General features: G+C 60.6%; 3 protein-coding genes across 20 annotated transcripts in view; 1 reads left to right on the top strand and 2 right to left on the bottom strand.

Annotated features, from left to right (window-relative positions):
* Positions 1-6,782, bottom strand: part of MAPKAPK3 (MAPK activated protein kinase 3) — a 30,239-nt gene extending 23,457 nt beyond the window's left edge. Inside the window, exons 1-2 of the mRNA XM_062200986.1 lie at positions 6,701-6,782; positions 6,153-6,429 (exon numbers count right to left, since the gene is read on the bottom strand). Of these exons, the coding sequence (XP_062056970.1) occupies positions 6,153-6,377 (225 nt within the window). The 5' untranslated portion in view covers positions 6,378-6,429; positions 6,701-6,782. The remainder of the gene's footprint in view (positions 1-6,152; positions 6,430-6,700) is intronic.
* A 4,658-nt stretch (positions 6,783-11,440) lies between these two features.
* On the top strand, positions 11,441-16,928 carry CISH (cytokine inducible SH2 containing protein). Of its 2 annotated transcripts, none has more exons than XM_062200984.1 (3): positions 11,441-11,572; positions 14,950-15,170; positions 15,382-16,927. In XM_062200984.1, the coding sequence occupies exons 1-3, from the start codon at positions 11,553-11,555 to the stop codon at positions 15,912-15,914; spliced, it is 774 nt and encodes a 257-aa protein (XP_062056968.1). In that variant the 5' UTR covers positions 11,441-11,552; the 3' UTR covers positions 15,915-16,927. The 2 variants fall into 2 exon arrangements, with proteins under 2 accessions (XP_062056968.1, XP_062056969.1); XM_062200985.1 differs by lacking the exon at positions 11,441-11,572 and adding an exon at positions 11,801-12,911 and having other exon boundaries at positions 14,940-15,170; positions 15,382-16,928.
* A 761-nt stretch (positions 16,929-17,689) lies between these two features.
* HEMK1 (HemK methyltransferase family member 1) overlaps positions 17,690-22,499 on the bottom strand; it is a 32,503-nt gene continuing 27,693 nt past the window's right edge. For 15 of the 17 annotated variants that reach the window (XM_062200969.1, XM_062200971.1, XM_062200970.1 and 12 more), the window contains 3 exons: positions 19,146-19,245; positions 17,993-18,128; positions 17,690-17,859 (listed from right to left, as the gene is read on the bottom strand). In XM_062200969.1, the coding sequence (XP_062056953.1) occupies positions 17,736-17,859; positions 17,993-18,128; positions 19,146-19,245 (360 nt within the window). In that variant the 3' untranslated portion in view covers positions 17,690-17,735. The remainder of the gene's footprint in view (positions 17,860-17,992; positions 18,129-19,145; positions 19,246-22,499) is intronic. The other 2 variants (XM_062200974.1, XM_062200968.1) reach the window with 1 other exon arrangement.

The raw sequence follows: 22,499 nt of genomic DNA, 5'->3' as shown, positions 1-22,499 counted from the left end.
TGGCCTAATCTACTTAGTCCCGAAAGCTAAAGTGGCTCTTTCCTCCAGCTGGGGGGGGGGGGGGGGGGTGCTCAGGTGCAGGGTGACTCCAGGTGAGTCCTCATAAAGGCCAATAAGGTGTCACCAAAGATGCACCCAGGCCACCCCAAAGGAGAGCATGGCCCTCTGGGAGTCCTGCAGGCCGTTTGGACTGAAGCCTGCTCCCCACCACACAGCCAAGCCTGGGCTGAGCGGCACCACAACCACCATGGTTTTGCACAAGATTCCCAAGCCAGGCTGACACTGTGGCGCAGCAGGCTTACACCTGGCCTGAAGCGCCAGCATCCCATATGGGCACCGGTTTGAGATCCGGCTGCTCCACATCCGATCCAGCTCTCTGCTGTGGCCTAGGAGGGCAGTGGAGGATGGTCCAGATCCTTGGGCCCCTGCACAGACCCAGAAGAGGCTCCTGGCTTCAGACAGGCCCAGATCCGGCCGTTGTGACCAATCAGGAGTGAACCATCGGATGGAAGACCTCTCTCTCTCTCTCTCTCTCTCTCTCTCTCTACCTCTCTTCTCTGTGTAGCTCTGACTTTTGGATAAATGAATAATCTTTAAAAAAAAGATTTCCAAGCCACTTGGGGAGAAGATGGCAGGCAGGATTTTTAAGCTCAAAGTCCTGCTTTTCTTGCAGATGGCAGTGTCTCATCTGGGAACACACGAGCTCTCCAACAGACGGATCAAGGACAGCAGAATGAACGCCCTCCTGGGAAACACCCAGGCCACTGTGTCGCCGCCCTGGAAGCAGCAGAGTGAGCTCTGGTGAAGCACTTGGTGCACAATCCTTCGCTCAGGTACGCTTGGCGTGCCGCCGCACCTGGAGAGGACCCCGCCCTCAGCTCTTCCGCTGGCCATCACCCTTGAACACACGCAGGCAGCCATCAGGCTGGGATCAAGGAGGGCTCCGACTGCTGCTGCTACTCAAGTGCTCCCCGCCCCCACCCCACCCGACACCCCACAACATCCCACAGCCCAAGGAGAGAAAGATGAGGGATCCAAGTAGGAAAATCACTTCCCAAGTTACAAAACTGAGATGAGATGTGACAAAGACCTCTGCTGTCATGGAGACCAGGCCCTCCCCGACGTGGCCTGCGCAGCAGCCCAGGTGACCCGGGAGCTCCTGCAGCACCCCTGACAAGGGCACTCCCCTGCAAGGCCCTCCAGGGCCTGTTGGGAACTTGACACCAGCCGTGAGGACACAAGTCTACACCTGGGGAAGTGGCACTCCACAGCAGGTGCCAAGTGTCTAAGCCAGGCTCGTTGTCACTCACACTGTGCCCTCTGCTGTCATCCACAGCTCTCTCACACCAGAAGTCTGGACTAGAGCTGGCAACCTCTTCCAGGAAGGCTCCCCTGGCTGGCCCAGCCCAGTTTCCTCCCGCCCACTCACCAGCCTGACTTCCTGTCTGTGTTGCTCTGTGCTCTGCTGGGCTGGACTTGTGTGAGTCAGGAGGCCCCAGCCAAGCCCCACCACCACAGCTGGTCTAAGTGTACTGACCCTGTGGGGCCAGCCCCTGCCCATTCACAGGCACAGAGTTCCACACGGTGAGGAGAACTGGGCAGGTGTCAGCCAGCGCTGGTGGCATCACTCGGGGCCCATCCTTCCAGGGGCCAAGTCCCAGAGTCCCTGCCGCACCCCTGCAGCCTCACATGAAGGGTGGAGTGACTTAGATGCCAATACTGACATCACACCGCCTACACTCACGTCCTAGCGCTGCTGTCCACAAGCTGTGCACCTTGGGCACGTCACCGACCTCTCTGAACCCCGGTGCCCTCGTCCAAAGACAGAAGAGCAAGAGTTGGGCGCAATGCCTCCTGCTGTATACTGGGGACAGGGTCTGCCACGTAGAATACTCTGGAAGGACAGCACCAGGGCCTGAGCTCTGGCATCAGCTCCTGGATAGGATGCAGAAGTCCCTGGAAGCACCTGCAGAGAGGATCCTGGGAGCAGGCTGTGCGCTCAGCTTCCAAAGTCACCAGGGAGGCCAGCCAGGCACTGTAGGAAGCATCTCAGACAGCTAAGCTCTACCTAAAACTCCACCGTTTGCATTTCACAGGGTTTGATGCCCTCCTCAGGATCTTCTTGTGAAAAACAAACTGCCCACGCCTGGCAGCGCAGAAGGCTCCCGCGGTGTGCCAGCCCTCGCGCTCCGCAGATTCTTTCTTTACAGGTGAGGGATGGCCTGGGGGAGAACCTGGAATGCCGTGAAACCACTCCCAGGGGCGCCACCACACAGAGCTGCCAGCCCCCCACCCACGTGCCCCTTGAGTGGCTGACTCAGTAGCGAGCACCCCGCAGCAGCTGATCAGACCGGTCTAGAAACGGGAGGGGAGGCGGCAGCGGCTGCCACCTGGCCCCACATCCAGCTCGGCAGCACGGGTCTCAACAGGCCAGCCCCGCCCGTGGAGCCAGGGCCCCGTGTCCCCCACCAAGGCAGGGCACGGCCTCCAGGGTCCAGGTTCTGGGTCCACTGCCCCCTTCTCTGCAACTGACTCATATTTTACCGTCCTCCTCATCCTGGCAGGAGACAGCCTCCCTGTGTGTTTCAGGATGGCAGGCAGGGCAGAGAGGGTCTCATGAACAGGCACTGCCTTCCCCCCACGCCCTCCGCAGGGGCTCTGTTGGAGGCAGAGGAGCTGTTAGATTAGATGGTCTCTGGGAGCAGCGTTTCCCCACGGCCAGAACCTCTCTCCTGGAGAGGAGGAGAACCTGGGACAGTCCAGCTCCTACTGCTCCTTCCAAAGCTCAGAGGAGCCAATCAAGAGCGCCTAACGTAGGCAAGACCCTGGGTACAGAGTTGAGCCAAAATAGGTTATTGTGGCTTTAGGGGACAAAGGAGTTTTCCAAAAAGTTGCTCAAAAGCCAGGGACACTGGACAGCTTCCTGGAAGAGGTGGCACTGGGGCTGAATTTTGACAGATGGAAGGGATTCAGCAGTGCAGGAGCAAAGACATCACCTGGGATAGAAAAGGCAGGTGGGCTGCACTACAGAGGCCTCTGATGCCACTGCTGGAGGCGTGACATGTGTTCAGCCAAGTCCTCAAGCCCCGTGGGACCAGAGCTCCATTCCCCACTGTTCAGCTGCTGCACTTCGGGGCATCACTGCAATGCCACACCGAGGACAGCACTCAGGGAAGCCTGGCTCACGGCAGTCAGCTGGCACCACGCGGACCTGAACTGCCCTGGGCGAGGCAGCCCCTGCAACCTCCCCCGATCCGGCGGGCCAGGGGGAGGATGCTCGCTGCAGGGGCTCCACCCAGGGGGCCCCGCAGGGCTCTCTGGGGGCATGCACATACGCCACCCTATCATTCACTCCCCTCGACAAAGAAGGGATGAAGACGACACCAGAGCCCAGTGGCCAGAGGAGAAGGTCCCCAGGACTGCAGTCCAGAGAACAGGAGCAGAAAAGACGAGCCCATCCCTCCTCCCTTGTGCAGATCCCGTCTCCCCAAGGCTTTTCATTTAGACGTACTGCATGCTCTGGTCACTTCCGCCTGCCGGGAAGCTAATGGCCACCGCAGGACAGACAGGGAGTGAAGAGGGCAGGGAATTCTGGCCTCTGATCTTCATGTATGTGAGGTTTCGGGGGCAGAGTCATGGATGAGGTGGAGCACCTGCTGGGTGACACATCTGCAGGCCTGGCCCCAGAGCGGTGGCGCTGACAGGCGCCAGGAGGGGCCTAGGAGGAGGCACGAGCCAGAGGTGAGCGGGAAGAGCAGGCAGCGGGGACTCCTGGAAGGCAGGCAGTCCCCTGGTTCCTAAGAGCAGAGCTTCAGGGGACACTTGGGGTGGAACAAAGGGTCAAAGAAGCACACGGTGGTCCAGGGAGGAGCCGCTGGGTGTGGGGAGGCTGAGCTGGGGCAAGCGGGCGGGGTGATCGGAGCTGCGGGAAAGGGGAAGAGGCCCAGCTCCCCAGCCCTCACACAACAGCCGCAGGGACGTTGAGCACAGCTCTTCCTGTTTTAAGAGTGCCTGCTGCATTCCAGACTTCCTGCTCAGCACGAGCTGCCATCTCTGGCGACAGGGCTAGAAGACAAGCATGGAGTGAGGGTGACAGAGACAGACTGAACAAGTCCCAGTGACAAGAACACTCCAGCCTGGTGATCCGAGTACAGCCCTGGAAGGTGAAAGACACAGAGCCCATGGCCTTCATCTAGGCAGAGCTAAGGCAGCTTTGGGGAGGGTGGAGTTAATCAGAGACAGAGAGAGGGCTGGGACCCATTCGTGAGCTGCCTGAGCTCCCTGGCCCAGGCCTGCCCCTGCACTGAAGACCCCGGATCCTGGCCGTCCTGGCAGACACGGAAGCTGTAGGTGGGACACCTCCTCTTGCCACAGTCACCACTCACAGGCACAATGACTGTGCCAGTGATTGTTCTAGCCCCATCTTCGATGGCAGTGAGGGCTGCCTGCCTGGGCAGACACTTCTAGGTTGGTCAGGAAGGGGGTGTGGAGGACCAAGAACAGGAAGGTGCCCACGTCTGCCCAGTCCAGAAGAGGGAGAGCACTGGGGTCCTGGACTTGAGAGGAGGTGCTGTGTAAGTCGTTGCATCAGAAGTGCCCCCAAGTGACCCATCAGCCAGGGCACCTGAGGGAAGGGGCGCTGCGTGGGCCTCCTACCACTCGAGGCTCCCACCCATCCCTGCCTCATTCACAGAAGAGCTCAGACCTGGCTCAAACGGCCAAAGCGTTGGTTGCAAGGCTGTTCTCTGGCCTCAGCTAGCCCCTTACCCACCAGACCCTCCAGCCAGCACAGGTGGAAGAGCTGCATGGACCTGGGGAGGAAGAGGCCGACTCCACTCCTCATCCCCCTCCCCCACCTTTGCCTTAAAGGACTCTGAGACTCTCCTGTCCGGGGCTCCATAAACACCCCCAGCCCCATTCCACTCTGAGTTAGCAAGCAAAGATGCTACACCTGGGGCCCCACCCCTACAGCCCACCCAGATCTTCCTACAGCCCCACCTGCTTGATCCCCTGCAGGGTCCCCCTGGGGATATGACCTCTACAAGCCCTAGTGGCCCTGGGAAAGGCAGAGAGCTGGGCCCAGGTCCCCGCTCAGGTACTTGCAGATTCTGTGCCTCAAACAAGTCCTGCAGCCTCTCCAGGCCGGCACCAGGCCCCGCACAAGTCCTCCGCCCACATTATCTGCCTTCAAGCTCACATCAGCCACTCATCTTTCCCTCTGAGCACAGGCAGAAATTTGGCTTCAAGAATCCAGGATATTGTCCAAGGTCACGGAGTTGGCAAACACAGGGCAGAGATTATACAGCACATCAGCAGGGCTCTGCACTGGGCCTCATAATGGCAACTTGTAAAATGGGAACATCCCTGGCTGCACTTGTGGCTTCCAGAAACCACTCTCACTGCCACTATCCACTCCATCCAGGTGGCCACTGGCACAGGCTGCAGGTGAGTAAAGTTCCCTGAGATAACAGATTCAAGGAATCCTGGGTATTGGGGCAGGGTCCTGGGCCTTGAACTGTGTACCTGAGGCCAGAACCAGGTAGCCAGATCAGCCACTCCAAAAACCATCCCCTGATCCCACCTGTGTCAGAGTGTCAGGTCCTATGGCTGGATGGGTGACCCACCTTCTGGCCAGGAAGCAGGGTGGGTGGGGCTTGGAGCAGGGCCTGCCCCTTCCTATATGGGGACAGTGACTCATCAGGAGCAGCCTCCCTCCCACAGGTGCAATCGGCAATGCCCTGCACTAGGAGGCTCCCTTCACTCCAGCCGGGACAGGCAGGGGCTGCAGGGAGGAAGCAGCCCCACCCCTCAGAGGAGCTCCTCGTGGAAGTGGAAGGGGCAGCCTAGCCTAACCCTCTGCCTGAATACAGTGACCCGGCCAGAACCACAGAGCAAGGAGCTACTCCTCCCCTGCTTCCGGGTACCACGGCTCTGCCCATTCTGGCTCCACCCCGTTCTCACTTAGCCAGGCTAAGCCTCAGTTTCCCCATCTGTAAAGCAGGGAAGGTCATCCGCCTGACCTTATAGCGGACTCTGGGGACAGGACGCCAAGCACAGGAGGCTTGGCTGGGGCCCTGGCCCTAGCAGTGCCCCCACAGGCCTCTCTGACGGGCCCTCCAGGTCACCCCGGGGCTCAGGGAGCGGTCACTGACCTTCAGGGCACACTTCTGCCCCGTGCGCCGATGGAAGCACTCTAGCACCTTGCCGTTCACACCCAGGCCCAGCACCTGCTTGGACAACTGGTAGTCATCCGTCACCGCGTACTTCTTGGGTTCCCGCCGTCCCCCGTGGGCCGGAGCCCCGCCCAGGCCGGGTCCGCCGGGTGCACCTGGCGGGGGCGCAGGACCCCCCTGCTCCTCTGCGGTCTCGACTTCCATGGCCCCCGCGGGGCGCTCAGAGGCGGCCCCAGCCTAGCCCGTCCAGCGGCACCTGAGGGAAGGGGGAAGAGTGAGTCCCGCCCACGCTCTCCCAACACACCCCAGCCCTGGAGCCCCTAAGCCGGGCAAAGGCGGCAGGCGGGGGACAGGCTGGGGACGCAGGGCACTCGGCCTGGGAGGATGGGCGTGCGGCAGGGGGCGGTGGTCGCGCCGCCGGGCTCCTCAGTCCCGCCGGGGCACGTGTCAGGAAGAGAAGGGGCCGGGCGGCCGAAGTGGCCGCGAGGTCCCGGGAGCGACCGCGGAGGCACTCTGGCTAGTCGTACCTGGCGAGGGCGTGCCTGCTGGGGGTGCACCTGGCGGCTGCGCCGGCGAGGGGCAGAGGCAGCGGTCGGCCGAGGGGCGCCCTGGGCCGAGAGTCGCGCCGCCGGCGACCCACGTGACACCCTCCCCGCGCGTCATCCCGACTTGGGGCCCCGCTAGGTCAGCCTTAAAGGGCCAGGCAGGCCGGGGCTGGGCGCGGCGGGGCAGGAGTCCCCGGGCGAGCCCCGCCCCGGAGCCAGGACAAAAGCGGGGGCGTGGCTTCCCGTGGAGGGCGGCCACCTCCTCCGGACGCCCAGGGAGAACTTCGCACGTGCGCTCCCAGCTGTGCTGGCGGCCCCGGCTGCCCGAGACCCAGGAAGGGCCGGTGCCGGACGTCTCGTTTCTCTCTCGGGCCGGTGCTTCCTCTGCGCACCGCCAGGCGGCCTCCAGCAGGGCCGGCCGCTTCCGCCCTCCTTGGCGGGCAGGCGGCGGGCGCGCCCAGCTCCCCAGGCTGCACCCAGCGCCGGCGAAGTGGCGGGCAGCGCCTGGTTGTTTCGTTCGTCCTAGGTGTCCCCCCCCCTCCCGGCTCTGGCGACCCTCCCCTTCCGTACCCTTGGCTCCTGGCCCACCTCGGTCGATGGCCTTTGGGGACAGTAAGTCCTGGTTTACCATCTGCTCAGACCCAGCAGCCTTTCACCCCTGCTCGCCGCCCCCTCCTCCGTGAGAGATTTCTCTGCTCGCCCTGCAGCGTTCCGACCCCGGCTTAAACTACCTGGCCTGTTGTGAGCAGGTGTTCTCAACACAGGCCAACGCTCACTTTACAGAGGAAACTAAAGCCCCCGGAGGAAAAATATCTTGTCTAGAGCCCCAGGGAGCCTGGCTGTGGTTGTCTGTTCGTACAGGACCTCCCACCCCAATCCCCAAACTGGACGCCGGAGACGCGCTCGGGACAGAGTCTCTGCGCGGGCCTCTGCCGCCATCTACAGGCTATTCTCAGGACTGCACGCACTGCAACTTCTACCCAAAGGTGTGTCTCCTGTCCTCGACCAGCTTTAGAGTTGCCAATCCACGGGCGCCTTCCTCCTGGCCCTCCGCCCCAACACACACGCTGACACACTCTGACCGGGCTGTGAGTGGGAACCTGGTGCCCTTCTGCCTAGGTAACCGCCTCCCCTGTGCCTGATGACCCCTCTGAGTGTGGGGATGAGCAAGTGAGTGAAGAGCAGCCGCTGTTGGTGGGTAGCTGCAGTGTGCAGGGTTGATGGCCCTGCCGGTCCCCGCAGGCGACCTCCAAGCCAGCAGCGTTCAGTGAAGCCGGGGACCCTAGGCAGTAGCCTCAGCTGACCACACTGAACACTGCCTGCAGACCAGAGGCTCTGCTGAGACCCTCCGTGAATCCACTGAGACCAGAGCAGGGAGGGCAGACCCCAAATCAGCAGCTTTTCTGACAGTGCCCCCATTCCAAACCCCAAGTACAACGTCGGGGCCAGGCTCATACCCTCACACCATGGGCTCCCCGCCTGATCCCTGCCTCCGCACACACATCTACACATGCAGGCATGCACACATGTGCTCACACGTGGACACAACACACCCGTGCACACGTGTATACACTCTCACCTGCATTTATGCCTAGCTGGCCCCAGCATTCGTGTCCCTTTGCCCTGCCTGAGAATCAGATCCTAGATTCCAGGGCTCTGGGGGAAACCCTGTGACCCAAACATTCATCCTGCTGGGGGGCTGGAGAAGGCTCTGCCCTTTGGAGATGGCTGGCTGGGCCCAGCGAACGTGAGGCTGGACGAGTCCCACAGGTGAAGAGCTCCGGAGCTGAGGGTGGAGGCTGTTTCCCTCTCCCAGCCAAGAACATCTCAGAGCACGCTTGGAGATGATGTCTTCTTTCTTTAAAGCAGAATTAGATTACAACTGCTCTAAAGACTGTATAATTGTATTGCTAAGCTAGTCTTTTTTATTAAAATGTGTAATCACATAAGTAAAACTTGCTGGGCATGATAACCTGCACAGAAATGCAAAAGGTAAACAGTGCCAACCAACGGATGCCCCTCTGCACACAGTCCTCACGGGGGTCCGTCATAGACGGCTGTTTTGCAGCATCCACCTGCATCACTGACACTCAGATATGGCGTCCCCTCCATGCTCACGTCCCAGCAACCCCTGCCACACCCACCTTCACAGTGGTGGAAGAGTCTGTCCATGGACAACTGGGCCTGGGCAAAAGAGGGGTCATGGTGGCAGATCCCAGCACCGGGCCTTCACGATGTCTGTGTGTCCATGGGGACGGAGAGCAAGGCGTCTGGAAGAGCTTCTAGTGACAAAGGGGTCCAGAAAGTGAGCCCCAGAATGAGAGGGGCTGAATCCCCCCATACATACGTGTGGACTGCCCTTCAGAGAGAAGGCGGGCTGCACCGGCAGGAGGACAGAGACCAGATGCAGAAGGCATTGCTGTGCAGAGGGGTCCTCCTGGAAGAGACGGTCTGTGGAGGTTCTGCTGCTGAGGCCGCCAGAGGGAGTGCCACAGGGTGGCAGTGCAGGCCCAGCAGTCAGAGTGGGAGCTCCTGGGCACGGGTGGGGCAGGAGCGGTGACAAGGATCCAGCCAGAGGGGCACACAGGACCGACGGGCAGGCAGCCAGGGCAGAAGAGGAGCACGCTGTTCCTAGCAGCAGGTGTCAAAGTCACAAAACATGGTTGGAAGGCCAAAGCCCCTGGCACCCTTTGGTTTACCCTCAGCCCCCTGGAGAGGACGTTTTCAAGGGGACGCCTTTGGTGCTCCAACACTGACTGGTCAGGCCCAGGGAAGCTTCATGGAAGACCTCAAAGCCGACACCTAGATACCTCGGAAAAGGGACGTCACAGACACCTGGAGAGGAAGTCTGGGGTGGGGGGGTCGCTTAGCGCCACCCCACTACTCAGTAGCTGTGAGATCCAGGGTACGCTGTACTCTCTCTGAGCCTCAGTTCCCTTGCTTGTACCTGCAACAATGAAGTGAGACTGGCATGGAAAGTGTGTTCAGTGAAGCGTCAGAGAGAGGGGACGGTGGAGTCCCGAGGTGGAGCTGGGGATCTGGCCCTTATGGACCCAGTTCAAACCCATGGCTCTGCTGCACAGCAAGTGTGGAGTGCCTTTGACTTCACAGTCGTGGGGCAGTGAACCGTTCCCACTGCAGAAGGAGGGCCCCACCCAGGGACCCCACCCTCAAAGCTGACAGTGAGGCATCCATCCCACCGCACCCTTGGCTTCCCATCAGCAAAATCACAGAGAAGTAGGTCCCCTAAATTTTAGTTTTTTTTCCTGTTTCACAGGGTTTTGTGTTAAGGTCCCATTTGTCCTCTGCCCCAGCCTGGACAGGACAAGCTGAGCCCTGTCTGCCCGGGGAAAGCCTGGGCACTGTCATTCAGGCCTCTAACCACTGCCCTGCACATCACAGCTCACCTCCTTCCAAGGAGACCTGAGGGCAGGCACTGGGCACGGGGCCAGGGAGCCAACCTGGCCCTCTCCAAAGTCCCATCCCTTCCCAGTCCTGGTTCTAGAGGTTGGGGGAGGCCTGCACAGACCCCACAAGTGCCTTAGAGTACTCCCCAGTAAACTAAAAATGCAGGAGGGGGTCAGGGTGTGAGCTAGGGTCAAGCTCTGGCTCTGTCTTTTCCTAGCAACCCACTCCATCTCGCCAGGAACAGACAAGGGAATTTGATTCCGGCCCGATCTACTCATCTGCATAATGGTGGCAGTACCAGCTGTCCAGGGATCCAAAGTCGCCAGCACCGCCGGGAGTCAGCTGTCCCAGCTCCACCGCCTGCCTCTGTCACCCACTCCCAGACTACCTCCGGAGCTCAGGAGCTCCTGGTCTCTCTCCCAGCACCTTTTGTGGCTCACCAAAGCCGCCTGGGCACAGAGGCTCCACTCCTGCCTCAGCAGAGCCGAGCCTACACGGCTCCGCCAAAGACAAAGGGCTGGGATGTGCCTTCTCCAGAGTTCTTGCCTGGATCTTTCTGGTTTGGGTGGTCGCAGGCTCGACCCCAGCTGACCTGCCTATTTCTGGGACCACCGTCTGCATCCCGCCGCCCCTCTGCGTCTCTCTCCAGACCCCACCACGGGCCGCCCACCTCCCCCTACGACACCCACACCCGGAGTACAGAAGATGCGGCCCAACTGGAGGCGCTTGCACAACCCCACAGACCGCCTGGAAGTTGATGCCAGCAAGTAGGACTGGCTCAAGACCCCGCCCAGAGCTGTCACTTGTTCGACTGCAAGATAAGGGAGCCCAAACCCAGAGAGGGGAAAGCAGGCTCGGGGGACCCGAGCTTCGGCCGCTCCTTAACTTCACCCACCGGGTCTTTCCTAGGGCTCTCTTGGTCCCGCCCTCTCGGCTACGTCAGTCCCGGCTCTGCGCGCTACAATTGGCTCGCCCGGGCCACTCGGCTCCGCCCCTGCTCTGCTATTAGTCGCCTCGCGGGGCCCCGCCCCGTTTTCCTGGAAAGTTCTTGGAAATTAGTCAAAGGTGTTTCCTTTCGCATCGCGGGGCCCCGGATACCGGTCCCAGCGGCCCCCTCCCCCCCTTGCGCCCTTCCCCCACCTCCCAGGCCCCACCGCACAGCCTGCGGTTCTAGGAAGAGGGCGCTTCCGGGAAGGGCTGGGACTCGGCGGACAAAAGATTAGGAGGCGGCACGCCCCGCCCCACGCGCCTGGCCCTCCCCCGGCGCCCTCCCGGGCCGCCCGCTCCGCCGCCGCTCAGTCTCCTGCCCGCCGCCGTCCACCCGGGAGCTTCCCCGCGGGCTCGCCCGCGCCCACTGGCTCCCGCCCGCGCTACCGTCCCGCGGAGCCCCCTTCCCAAGCCGCCGCTCCGCCACCGCCGCCGGGACATGGTCCTCTGCGTTGAGGGGTAAGCGCGGCTTTCCGTCCCCGCCCGGCGTGTGCGTGGGGTCGCGGGATCGCGCGGGCCTAGAGCCCGCTGCCGGGCACTGGGAGGGCCAGGCGGGGCAGAAGGTGGCCGAGTGCGGCGCTGTCGGGATCGCGACCCCCCACCCCACCCCTTTGCTCACACAGTGGTGGGAAGCGGAGGGGCCGGCCGGCGACCGAGGAGCACAGTGGGCGCAGCCTGGGTTCTCAGACGGCAGGGTCCTCCCAAGACGTGGCTTCCCAACGCAGACCAGGGCCCAGAGCGCCCTAGCCCTGCCAGCCCAGAGCCCTGCCTACTGTGCCTAGGTGTCCCCTCCCTGCCCCGAAACTGTCGATTCTTGGGGACTAGCCTGAGAGCCTTGCCGCAGGCTGGCACCCGAGAACAAGCGGCTCTTTGGAGAGCCTGGCTTTGGCTTGGTCTTGCCTGGGGCTCCCCTGCAATTGCCTCACCCCTCCTCTCTGCCCAGTTTGGGATCCCAGTGTGAGAATGACCTTGGCTTCTACTTCCCTTCTCCAGGTTTCTCAAAGACTTGGGGCGAGGGACGACAGAGGGGCTGCTGATAGGACAGAGTCTTGGGCTGGCCTGTGCCCTCTTCACACACCCACTTGCCTGACCCTCAGCATCCCCTTTTAGCCAAAGGGCTGGGTGCTCTCCACACTGAGCTCAGGAGGCTTCAAGGAGAGGGGGCGGCTCCACTGGGTGTCCCACACCCAAGGGTGAGCAGAGTGGCCCAATAACTGCTGTTATCAGAACTGGCATGTTACCAAGTAAGGGTGAGAGGTGGCACCAGGCTGAAGTGCCCCTTGCTCTGAGCAGCCCTCATTCCAGGGAAGGGGTGTGGAGGTGCCGCGAAATCTGCTTCTCCCTGGCTGCCTGGGTGTGTTCCTTCCTCCCTGCTGGACTTTGGGACTGCTGAACACCTCCCCCAACCGCTGCCTTCCTCCTCTGGAGCCCCCTAGCCCCCATCCTGGGGTCCCACAGCCTCTTTCCCTTCCCCCTAGCTGAGGCCCCCCTTGTAAACCTCGGCACCAGTATTGGATGTCAGAGATTTTTAACACTCTCTCTCTCTCTCTCTCTCTCTCTCTCTCTCTCTCACACACACACACACACACAACACACACACACAGCTACAGTACAGCTAGTGCCCTCCTGGGATGGAGAGCAGCTGGGGAACCCCCCAGCCCTGGGCTGGGTTCACCCCTCTGCCATGTGTCTCTAGGCAGGACTCACTGGCTGGATTCTACAGCAGGCACACACATGTACCTGGAACACACCAACCACTGCCCCCGCCTTGATGATGACACAGCTATGGACACACCCAAATGCTCAGTGGTTCACCAGAAGCCTATGGAGGTCAGCACAGCCATTCACACACTCAGACAACACACCGGCCCCAGAGGTTCCCACACCCACACAGGGGACTTTTTTCAGAGGCCCTGCTGAGCTGTCTGAACATGGCTACCCCCCAGAGGCTCCAGCCCAAGCAGTTAGCCACCTACCATATTCTCAGACCACAGGAGCCTGGGCCAAGCTCTGGGCTCCAGGTGGGTCATCTCAAAACTTGGCCTGTGGGGCCAGTATGCAGCCCAGCAGTTGAAACACCAGTTGAGATGTTCACATCCCACATCGGAACACCAGGGTTTGATCTCTGGCTGTGGCTCCTGATTCCAGCTTCCTGCTGATACAGGCCTTGGGAGGAGCAGTGCTGGCCTAAGTTAGTTGAACTGGGTTCCTGCCACCCACAGGAGAGACCTGAATAGTGTTCCTGGCTCCCGGCGTTGGTCTTGGCCCAGCCCTGGCTGTTGTGAGCATTTAGGGAGTGAGCCAGCAGATGGACCCTCTGTCTTTGTTTCTGCTTCTCAAGTAATTTGACTTTTATGCTGAGAAGTGATTCAAATAAATTAATGTTTAAAAATCCAGCCTCTGGCCCCCTGAGCAGTATCCCAGAGCTCTCAGCACAGCCAGGACGGGTGTGGAAAAGTCCTCTGCAGGCTGTGGGGGCCAGAGTCAGCAGGCCCCTCCTCCCTGTGAGCGATCACAGGGCTGTGATTTGGGAGCACCTTCTCAGGGTCACCTGTGGTCTCCATGGTCAGGTCTGGCTCCACCTGCCTGCTGCCCCACAGGCAGTACTGGCAGTTTATCCATGCTGTCTTCGGCACCTGCAGGGCTTTCCTCCACCCCTTCCTTCTGGGCTAGGCCCCGGGCTGGGATGTATTTCCCTCGGAAAGCAGGGCCTATCCCTGCAACACTTGCAGGTAGTCACCATGCTGGTGGGCTTCCCCGAGGAGGAGGCAGCTGCTGCTCAGAGTTTGGAAAGCTTGGCTTCTCCAGCCCTAGCCATTTAAGGATGTGGAGTTGCTGAGCCCCTGAACTGAGCTGTGGGACCCCACATTGTGGGCTGGGTATAAATGCCTGGTGAAGAGCAAGCTGTGTACAAGGTCATGGAGCCTGGGAAGGCTGGAGTGGGGGTTGAGTACCCTGCCCTTTGGTGAGAGTTCATATGTATGGGAGGTGAGACTTGGAGGCACCTTTAGAGGCCACCCTCCTCCCCCCCAACCCTCAGTTGGGACAAGCAGGAGCCAGGCTGGGAGCTGTACCTGTAGGCTAGAGGGTTCTTGAGTCTCTAAGGCATCTTGTCCTGGGTGCCTCCAATAGACACCCCAGCCATGGTGGGCAGAGTGTGGCCTCGGGCCTCCTGCTGTAATTCTGGGGCCGTCCCAGAGGACTCCCTGCAGGCCCATCCTATGGCTCAGCCAAGATTAGTGCTATTTAATCAGCCTCCCTCGGCCAGGAGGGCGGCGTGAGGTACTTTTGGTGATCCCAGTCAGCATGTCAAGGGTATTGGAAGTACCTGTAGGGAGTAAGCTGTGGTCTAATTTGATACAAAATAGAGAGAGATTAATTAGTGTTTAATAGGTGCAGGGGAGGGGCCCATACTGTGGCATAGTGGGTAAAGCTGCTGCCTACAGTGCTGGCCTCCCATATGGACGCTGGTTCAAGTCCCAGCTGCTCCACTTCGATCCAGCTCTCTGCTATGGCCTGGAAAAGCAGTAGAAGATGGCTCAAGTCCTTAGGCCCCTGCACCCAAGTGGGAGACCCAGAGGAAGCTCCTGGCTCCTGGCTTCGGATCAGCGCAGCTCCAACCATTGTGGCCACCTGGGGAGTGAACCAGCGGATGGAAGACCTCTCTCTCTCTGCCTCTCTGTAACTCTGCCTTTCAAATAAATAAATAAATCTTTTTTAAAAATAATAGATGCTGAGAGTGCTGGCCACAGGAGTGCAGCTGGTCTGCAGCCCTAGGGATCTCTGGACATGGGGCAGCATGGGGCCTCCACTCATTGCCTGCTGTTTCCTTCTAGACCTTGTCCTTTGCTGGCTGTGGAGCAGATCGGGCAGCGGCCCCTGTGGGCCCAGTCCCTGGAGCTGCCCGGACCAGCCATGCAGCCCTTACCTGCTGTGGCCTTCCTGGAGGAGGTGGCAGAGGAGACCCCAGCCCAGCCAGAGAGTGAATCAAAGGTGCTGGACCCCGAGGAGGATCTGATGTGCATAGCCAAGACTTTCTCCTACCTTCGGGAATCTGGTGAGTCGCCAGCGAGGCAGGCCAGTCCTGAGAGGTCTGGGAGGGGGGTGAAGCTGTGCCTGTTGAGTCTGACTTGGGAGGCATGGCCCTACCCAGGAGTGTGTGATGGGAGAGGTAAAGTGCACTCCAGGGAAGTGTGAAGGAGGAGGGGCTGGTACCCCAGCTAGTTTCTCCCATGACCAGGCCCTCTTCCTCCTCTCCACTTGCCCAGGCTGGTATTGGGGTTCCATTACGGCCAGTGAGGCCCGGCAACACCTGCAGAAGATGCCAGAAGGCACGTTCCTAGTTCGAGACAGCACCCACCCCAGTTACCTGTTCACGCTGTCAGTCAAGACCACCCGCGGCCCCACCAACGTGCGCATTGAGTATGCAGACTCCAGCTTCCGCCTGGACTCGAACTGCTTGTCCAGGCCACGCATCCTGGCCTTCCCAGACGTGGTCAGCCTTGTGCAGCACTACGTGGCCTCCTGTGCTGCTGACACTCGAAGCGACAGCCCTGATCCTGCTCCCAGCCCAGCCCTGCCTGTCCCTAAGGAAGATACGCCCAGTGACTCTGCGCTGCCTGCCCCCGTGGCCACTGCTGTGCACCTGAAACTGGTGCAGCCCTTTGTGCGCAGAAGCAGCGCCCGCAGCCTGCAGCACCTCTGCCGCCTTGTCATCAACCGCCTGGTGACCGACGTGGACTGCCTGCCGCTGCCCCGGCGCATGGCTGACTACCTCCGACAGTACCCCTTCCGGCTCTGACTGAGCCCACACCTGCCCCGCCCCACCTGGCCACAATGCTGGAGGGGACACTGGCCCCAGCTGGTCTTGGGTTCCTGCTGTCCCTTCTCCAGCCCCCCAGTGCCTGTGTGCATCTGGCAGCTACACCAGGAAGAGCCAGCAGGGAGCAAGCCAGGGGCTAGGGTGGGGGGAGGTGTCACACAGCTTGGAGGCCGGCATCCCCAGGCCCCTGTGGCTCCACTGTGGTGAGCCTTGTGTCAGAGGAGAGAGGCAGGCAGGACCTGTCTCACCCCGTGGACCAGGCCCAGGCCCCCACTCACTGGCCTGCCCCAGCCACCTGAACTGTGCAGACTTGTCCAGCCCTGGTTTCTCAATCCACAGGCTGGGGCAGGCCCTTGCTGACCTCCAGCCTCTGTTTCTGGGAGGGCAGTGGGAGTGACAGTCCCCCTTGTCGGGGAGTGGGCCTGGCTGAGGGGCTGCACAATGCAACAGTATTTATTTATTTATTCTCCATGGGGGTGGTCCAGGGTTGAGCCCCCCCACCTCTCTGCCCTGAGCCCTAGGTGGTCCAGAGACCCCAGCTCCATGCCAGCTTCCGGATTCTTCCCCGCAGACAAGGCCCCTCCTGAGACATGTCCTGGGTGTCCTGGCACTGACTCACCCGTGAATGTGTCCTCTCCCTCTTGCCCCAGCCCTGTCTTGGGAGGGTGGGCATGTGGGAAATGGAGCCAGAGCCTCGGTCCCCAACAGAGCCCTGGCTCACCCCCGGGCAGGGTGAGCTGCACAGAGCTGGTCTCCTGTGGCGCAGGCCCTGTGCGGGTGTGGGTGTTGTGTCGGGAAGTAGGGTGCTGGTGCGAGGGCTGCGCTGCTGCACCTGCTTTGTGCTCAGGAGAGAGGGAGAGAACTGATAAGACTTTATAAAATAATTACCATGACACAAAAACCAGTTTGGTGATCTTTTTTTCTTCCACTGATTTTTCTGTAATGACAATAAAATTGTACCTTTCATTTATGGAGCCCTCGGGGGCCTCTTTAAAATTCTGTCCGTGGCTTTTCCCCTTTGATCCTATTATCCTGACCCCGTTTTATCTCTGGGCTAGCCAAGGCCCAGAGGCTTATTGTGGCTGAGCAGTCCCTGCTGGGGGGCTCAGGGGTGGGGGACACAGGAGCAGCCCTTCTCTCACCTCTTCTTGTTCCCCGTGAGGAATGGGAGGCAGAGGTGAAAGCCAGCTGGATCACTGCCCAGGCCTCTGCCAAGTGGGGGTGGGGTGGGGTGCCAGAAGGGCACCAGACCCAGGTGTGTAAACAAGGAAATGCCAGTTCAGAGGGCCAGTGGGGAGAGCGCATGGTCTGCTCCTGGGGACAGAGTCTCTTCAGTTGAGCAAACTAACAGCAAAGGCAGAGCCAGTGCTTCCAGGGACAAAGTGAGGGTGAAGGTGCTGAGGCATGACCGGGAACCTCGTATTCCTGATGCCAGGAGGCCTGGGGAGGGCTCGTTCTGTGCAGGGGAGCAGTTGAGTTGAGGATGGTGGCCAGGGAGCTGATAGGATCTGGCCACAGATGGGGATGGTGGGGCTGGGGGACCCTGTCCTCCCACTTAGGGTCCTGCACCTGACGCCTGACCCCTCCAGTTAATGGCCTGACTCTGGGACACGCTCACTGATGGGCTCCCGCTGGGTCCTGCAATGCGTTGAACTTCTGCAGGAAAGCACCCATGGGCCTGGTTCATAGCTCCTCAACCTTCCTTTAGAGACACTTTAAAAAAATTTTTTTTTTTTATTTAACTATTTGAGAGGTATAGTTACAGACAGAGAGGGAGAGAAAGGCCTTCCACCTGCTGGTTCACTCTTCAGATGGCCACAACAGCAGGAGCTGAGCCGATTCAAAGCCAGGAGCCAGGAACCTCTTCTGGTCTGCCACGTGGGTGCAGGGGCCCAAGCACTTGGGCCATCTTCTACTGTTTTCCCTGGCCATAAAAGAAAGCTGGATTGGAAGAGGAGCAGCCGGAACTTGAACTGGCGCCCATATGGGATGCCAGCACCACAGGCGGAGGCTTAGCCCAGTCTACCACAGCACCGTCCCCCAGAGACCCTTCTCACCATGCTGCCTCCCAAGCTGCCGACGAGAAGCAGCAGCTGCTGGTGGGTTGAGCGCCGGAAGAGCTGAGGAGTGCTGTGCTGGTGACAGAAGGCAGGAAAGGAACAACAGCAGGACTCCAGAGGCCTAGGCCTGGGGCTGTGAGGATGGTTGTGGCAAAGAAAGGGAATGCCACTGGGTAAGAGTGAGCAGGAGACTGGTGTGGGAGGGCTGCCCTTCCTGGTGCGGTACCCAGGCCAAGATGTCCAGCCTGGCACTGTCCCTGCTGCTGGTGGCAGCCTGGGCCCTTGGCTGGCTGTGGGGCCTGGCACTCTACCCCTGGGGTTACCGTGGCCCTGCCAGGGCTGTCTACAGTTCCCCATTCCTTTGTCCTGAATCAGCTCCTCGGTGGCTCCCTGAGGTGACCCCTCTGTGTGCTCCACTCCTAGATTTGAGTGTCCTAGTGGCCAGGTAGTAGACCCAGAGGGGCCAGAGGTAGGCTGTCCCCACTAGGTGCTATGGCCTGATCAGAAGGCTGCCATGGCAAGAGGTAGCAAGGAAATGCCTCACCGTACACAGGGGGACATCACATGGTGCATGCCAGGCACTCACCACACTGAGTGTGGGCTCCAAATCCTACCACGCTCCACAGAGGAACCCGAGGCTCAGAGGGGGCAAGAGGCTGGCTGAGGTCACTTAGTAAGCGGGGCAGAGAGCAGAGCTCACCCTGAGGGTTTCTGCCTGCCTGCCCACCCCAGGGTCCCTATGGGAGGCGGAAGGAGCAGGCGCCTGGGAGATGACTTCCAGCAAAGTGCTTTTGGATACTAGTTTTCCTTTCCCTCTCCCTGCCTGCTGAGAGCTCTGGAGCCATTGGCCTGGCCAGTGGGGTCCCAGCCCCTCACCTCTGCTCTAGCTCAAGCCAGGGCCCGGCTCTATCCTGGACAGAGGCTGCACGCTCCATCTGACTCCTGACATTTTCCCAGTTAGTGATGCCTGCCTGGAACAGGGGCAGTGGCAGCTCTGCCCAGGCCCAAGTCAGAGACCCAGTCTAACAAAGGTGAAAATCCTCTGGCCAACATGTTTCCCCTGGGGGATCCCTGGCTAGCAAAAGGGGTACCCCCTGCCAGCACTACCTGGGTGCATGGGACCCAGCACAACACACAGACAACAACTGACCTTTGACCGTGCTCCTCAGACACCAATCCGGCCAGACTCCCTCTGGGAACACGTCAGGGAACAAGGCAGACATAGTCCCCAGCCTCATGGGGCACAGGGGCTAGTGCAAGAGACAGTAAACAAGGGGACAAATGAGTGCACAGGACAAGCAAAGCAGGGGGTGGGGCAAGCCCTGGAGCAGGTGGCCCTGAGCCAAGGGACCCAGGCACAGAGTAGGAGCTGCCCTGCAGGTGACTTGGGGAAGGGTTGGTGACCTTGGGGAAGGGTCCTAGCTGAAGTTGACCACCAGTGCATCCACAGTAGCTGCTCTGAGGGGTGGGCAGGGCAGGGGCACCCCTGCAGAGGTTAGCCGGGAGAGCCGTGACCTGACCTGATGCCCATTCCTAAGGGACATCTGGTCAGCTCGGGGGAATGGTTACATGAGGACATGGAGGCAGATGGCCAGAGTTGTGAGGTATGGGATTGGGAGGGTTACTGTGAAGTGAGCAGCAGGGGAGCTGAGGGTCACAGCTTTGGGGCCCTGGTGGGGCTTGTGCTCCCAGGGTTTGTCCCCATGTACAGCTGAGGGTGAGGCTCAGAAAGGTAGGTGGCAGCTTGCTCAGAGCCACACAGCTCACAAGAGGCAGAGCCAGGTCCAGATCTCGTTTGTTGTAACCACAGCTCGCTCTGCCTCCACAGACTGATTCACTAAACCCTCGGCACAGCATGCACGGGGTTCGGGGGCCACGTGGAGGGGTGGGGAGGGCCAGGGGGAGCTTTCTGGAAAAGGGGGCTGGGCTCTGCAGGGTTCCACCAGGCCAAGGGCAGGGGGATTGGAGTTGGATCCTAGGTGGAGTCCAGCGCTGTGTGGCTGCTCACAGACAGGGAGTGACAAGGTGAGGGGCCTGAAGCCTTCTTAGGGTCTGTGCACAGAGCTTCTGGGCCTTAGGAACACCGCCCCGCTCCAGGAGAGGCGGAGCCTAGACAGGCCTCCGCAGCCCTTTCACCCCGACCTGTCAGACCAGTTTCAATATAAAAGATTTGAGCTGCACCAGGAATTTAAGTCTCTTCCCAGCCGGCCTGGAAACAGCAGGGTTTACTCCATGGGGCTCCCCCTGTCTACCAAGTCCCTGGAGGCTGCAATCTACCCCAAATGAGAGCCACAGGGCGGCTGGAAGGTGATTGGGCCTGGCTTTGGGGGATGCAGAGTGGAGGCTGATGCTCATCTGAGCAGGAGAGGAACAGGCCCAGGGCAGGGGGAACCTCTTGGGTGCGTCCAGGGCTTCCGCTCAGTGGAAAGACAGTTGCTCCCATGACCTAGACCTGGTGGAAATACACAGGGCCCAGAGTATGGCGGGCAGCTACGGAAAGCTGAGGAAACTTGGGTGGCCACAACTCCAGGACTGTTCCACCCACTCAGTCCCCGCTGCCAATGAATACACTGGCACCAATGATGCCCTGAGGGTGTGGCCAGAGAGGGAATGGTATCCCGGGGCAGAGCCCTGCTCCAGGGACCCTCCCCACACCCGTGACAAAAGCTGCCTCCTCCCCGAGCACTTCTCGGCTCCCCGCTCCCATCAGCCCTACCTCCAAGTACACCCCAGTGTGTGTGTGTGTGTGCACCTGCAGGTGTGTTGAGTGTGTTAACCTTTCCACTTGGCCAGCATTCCTCTGTTTCTCTCAGCTTCTACCAGGGGATGTGGTAGGAGGAGCTACTGGGAGAGTGGGTTCCCAGCAAACTCATCCCCACAGCTCAGAGCCACGGAGCTCAAGAGCTCCAGAAACCGCAAGCTCACCCAGAAGGAGATGGAGCCCAAAGGCAGTTGTGGGTCTGGGTGAGAGGGCAGATGGGACCTCTGGCAGACAGCACCATGACTCTGGCATATGGGGGCCTACAGTGTGCGCCCTGGGCCTCCTTGACTGGTGGTTCTCGTCAGCCGGGTACCTCGTGGGTGGGCAGGCTGGGCACAGGCAGACAAAGCCGGGGAAGCAGGGAAGGTTGCTTTCTCTCTTGGAGCCACCTGGAGTAGGACAAGGTCCTGGGTTTGCTGCCAACGGGATCAGTTCCCTCTCCTACCCAAGAGGTGCCCAGGCAGGGTCTCTAAGCCAGCAGTGCCCGGCTGCGAGCCGTGGGCTTCGCGGCTGGAAGCAGAGGTAATGGCCTCTCCTCCCAGAGTGTGGGTGATCACCCCTTTTCTGTGCTCAGCCTCACCGGGTAACCTGGGGTGCCGAGCTCCTAGAGGATCCCAGGGCCTGGCAGAGGACAGGAGGGCCTGGTGCAGGCACCCCCCACCCCACCCCCACCCCGGGTGAGGTGTTTTCGCCAGAATTGTGGCAGCTGCTGCGGCTGGAGGCCTCTTCCCAGGAAGAGCTGAGCGCCTCTTCCAAGAACTCAGAGGAGGCCGCAGGAGGGAGGGGAGCGGGGGAGTTAATTTTAAACCAAACAGCCTTCCTTGCTTCTCAGGAACCGGTTGCTCAACGTGATCTGGCAGGTCCCAGGCGGGTGGGCAGGCCTGGTGCCAGATCAGAAGTGGTGGGGGTGGAGAACACACCCCAGAAGAGGAGGCCTGGTGACCTTGAGGTGAGCTGGGCCCTGCCCTTGCCCATTCATCAGGGCCTGGCCCCCAATCACCTAACTTGCAGGGGTGGGGTGCGTGTGACTGACTGTTGTTGTAATCACCCAAGGTGCAATCATAACAGGAATAATAACGCAGGTGTTCTGACCTTCCAAGGGTCCCACCCCCCTCCCTGCTCACAAGCTGCCACTCCTGTCCCTTGTCCCCTGGCCTGTCCCTCCAGAGTTAATCTGATGAAGGCTGGTGTCAGGGCTGGGGGTGGAGGGTGAGTCCACTTGTGGCCCAGGGAGGGGCCTCCCTTCTGGGCAAGAACTCATGGGTCTGTCCCCATGGCTGACTGGGGGCCAAAGCACTTACACCTCCCTGACCTCCCGTCCCCCAGCCTGTCCTGGACCCACCTGTCAGTGTCTGGTCCACGGAGTGTCCTCCCTCCAGAGGCCCCTCCAAGCTGCTCCCTCCCTCAGGACTTGCACTGGCTGCCCTGTGCGACCTCAGCCACCGCGGCAGGGCAAGGCCTAGGTTCCAGGAAAGGATCCCAAGCAAATGCTGCCAGGAGCTGCAGTTCTTGGAACCAGCACGGCAGGGCCAGGGGACGCTTCCAGGAACCTGCTGGCCATTCCAGGGAGAGGCGCCGAGGATGGCCAGTGATGTGGGGTGGGGGAGGGTGCTGAGGCCGCAGCTTGGGTCTCTACCTCCAGGAAGCCCTCCCTGACTGCAGGTACCCCCTAAGACTCCCCCATCCCAGTTTGAGGACGCTGAGCCACTCCAAAGGCTCTGCCAGGGCAGGCCTAGGTCTGGC

Source organism: Lepus europaeus, chromosome 9 (assembly GCF_033115175.1).
Source record: "Lepus europaeus isolate LE1 chromosome 9, mLepTim1.pri, whole genome shotgun sequence".
Classification (NCBI taxonomy): Eukaryota; Metazoa; Chordata; class Mammalia; order Lagomorpha; family Leporidae; genus Lepus; species Lepus europaeus.
Note: the sequence above shows the minus strand (reverse complement) of the source record. Positions and strands in the feature narration are given on the sequence as shown.

What these genes read in the sequence shown, in the direction of transcription:
- CISH (XM_062200985.1), top strand. Translation starts at nt 12,629, where the DNA reads ATGTCAGAGATTTTTAACACTCTCTCTCTCTCTCTCTCTCTCTCTCTC. An exon ending in CACAGCTATGGACACACCCA is followed by an intron (nt 12,912 to 14,939) that starts AATGCTCAGTGG and finishes ATTGCCTGCTGT; the next exon opens with TTCCTTCTAGACCTTGTCCT. An exon ending in CTCCTACCTTCGGGAATCTG is followed by an intron (nt 15,171 to 15,381) that starts GTGAGTCGCCAG and finishes CCACTTGCCCAG; the next exon opens with GCTGGTATTGGGGTTCCATT.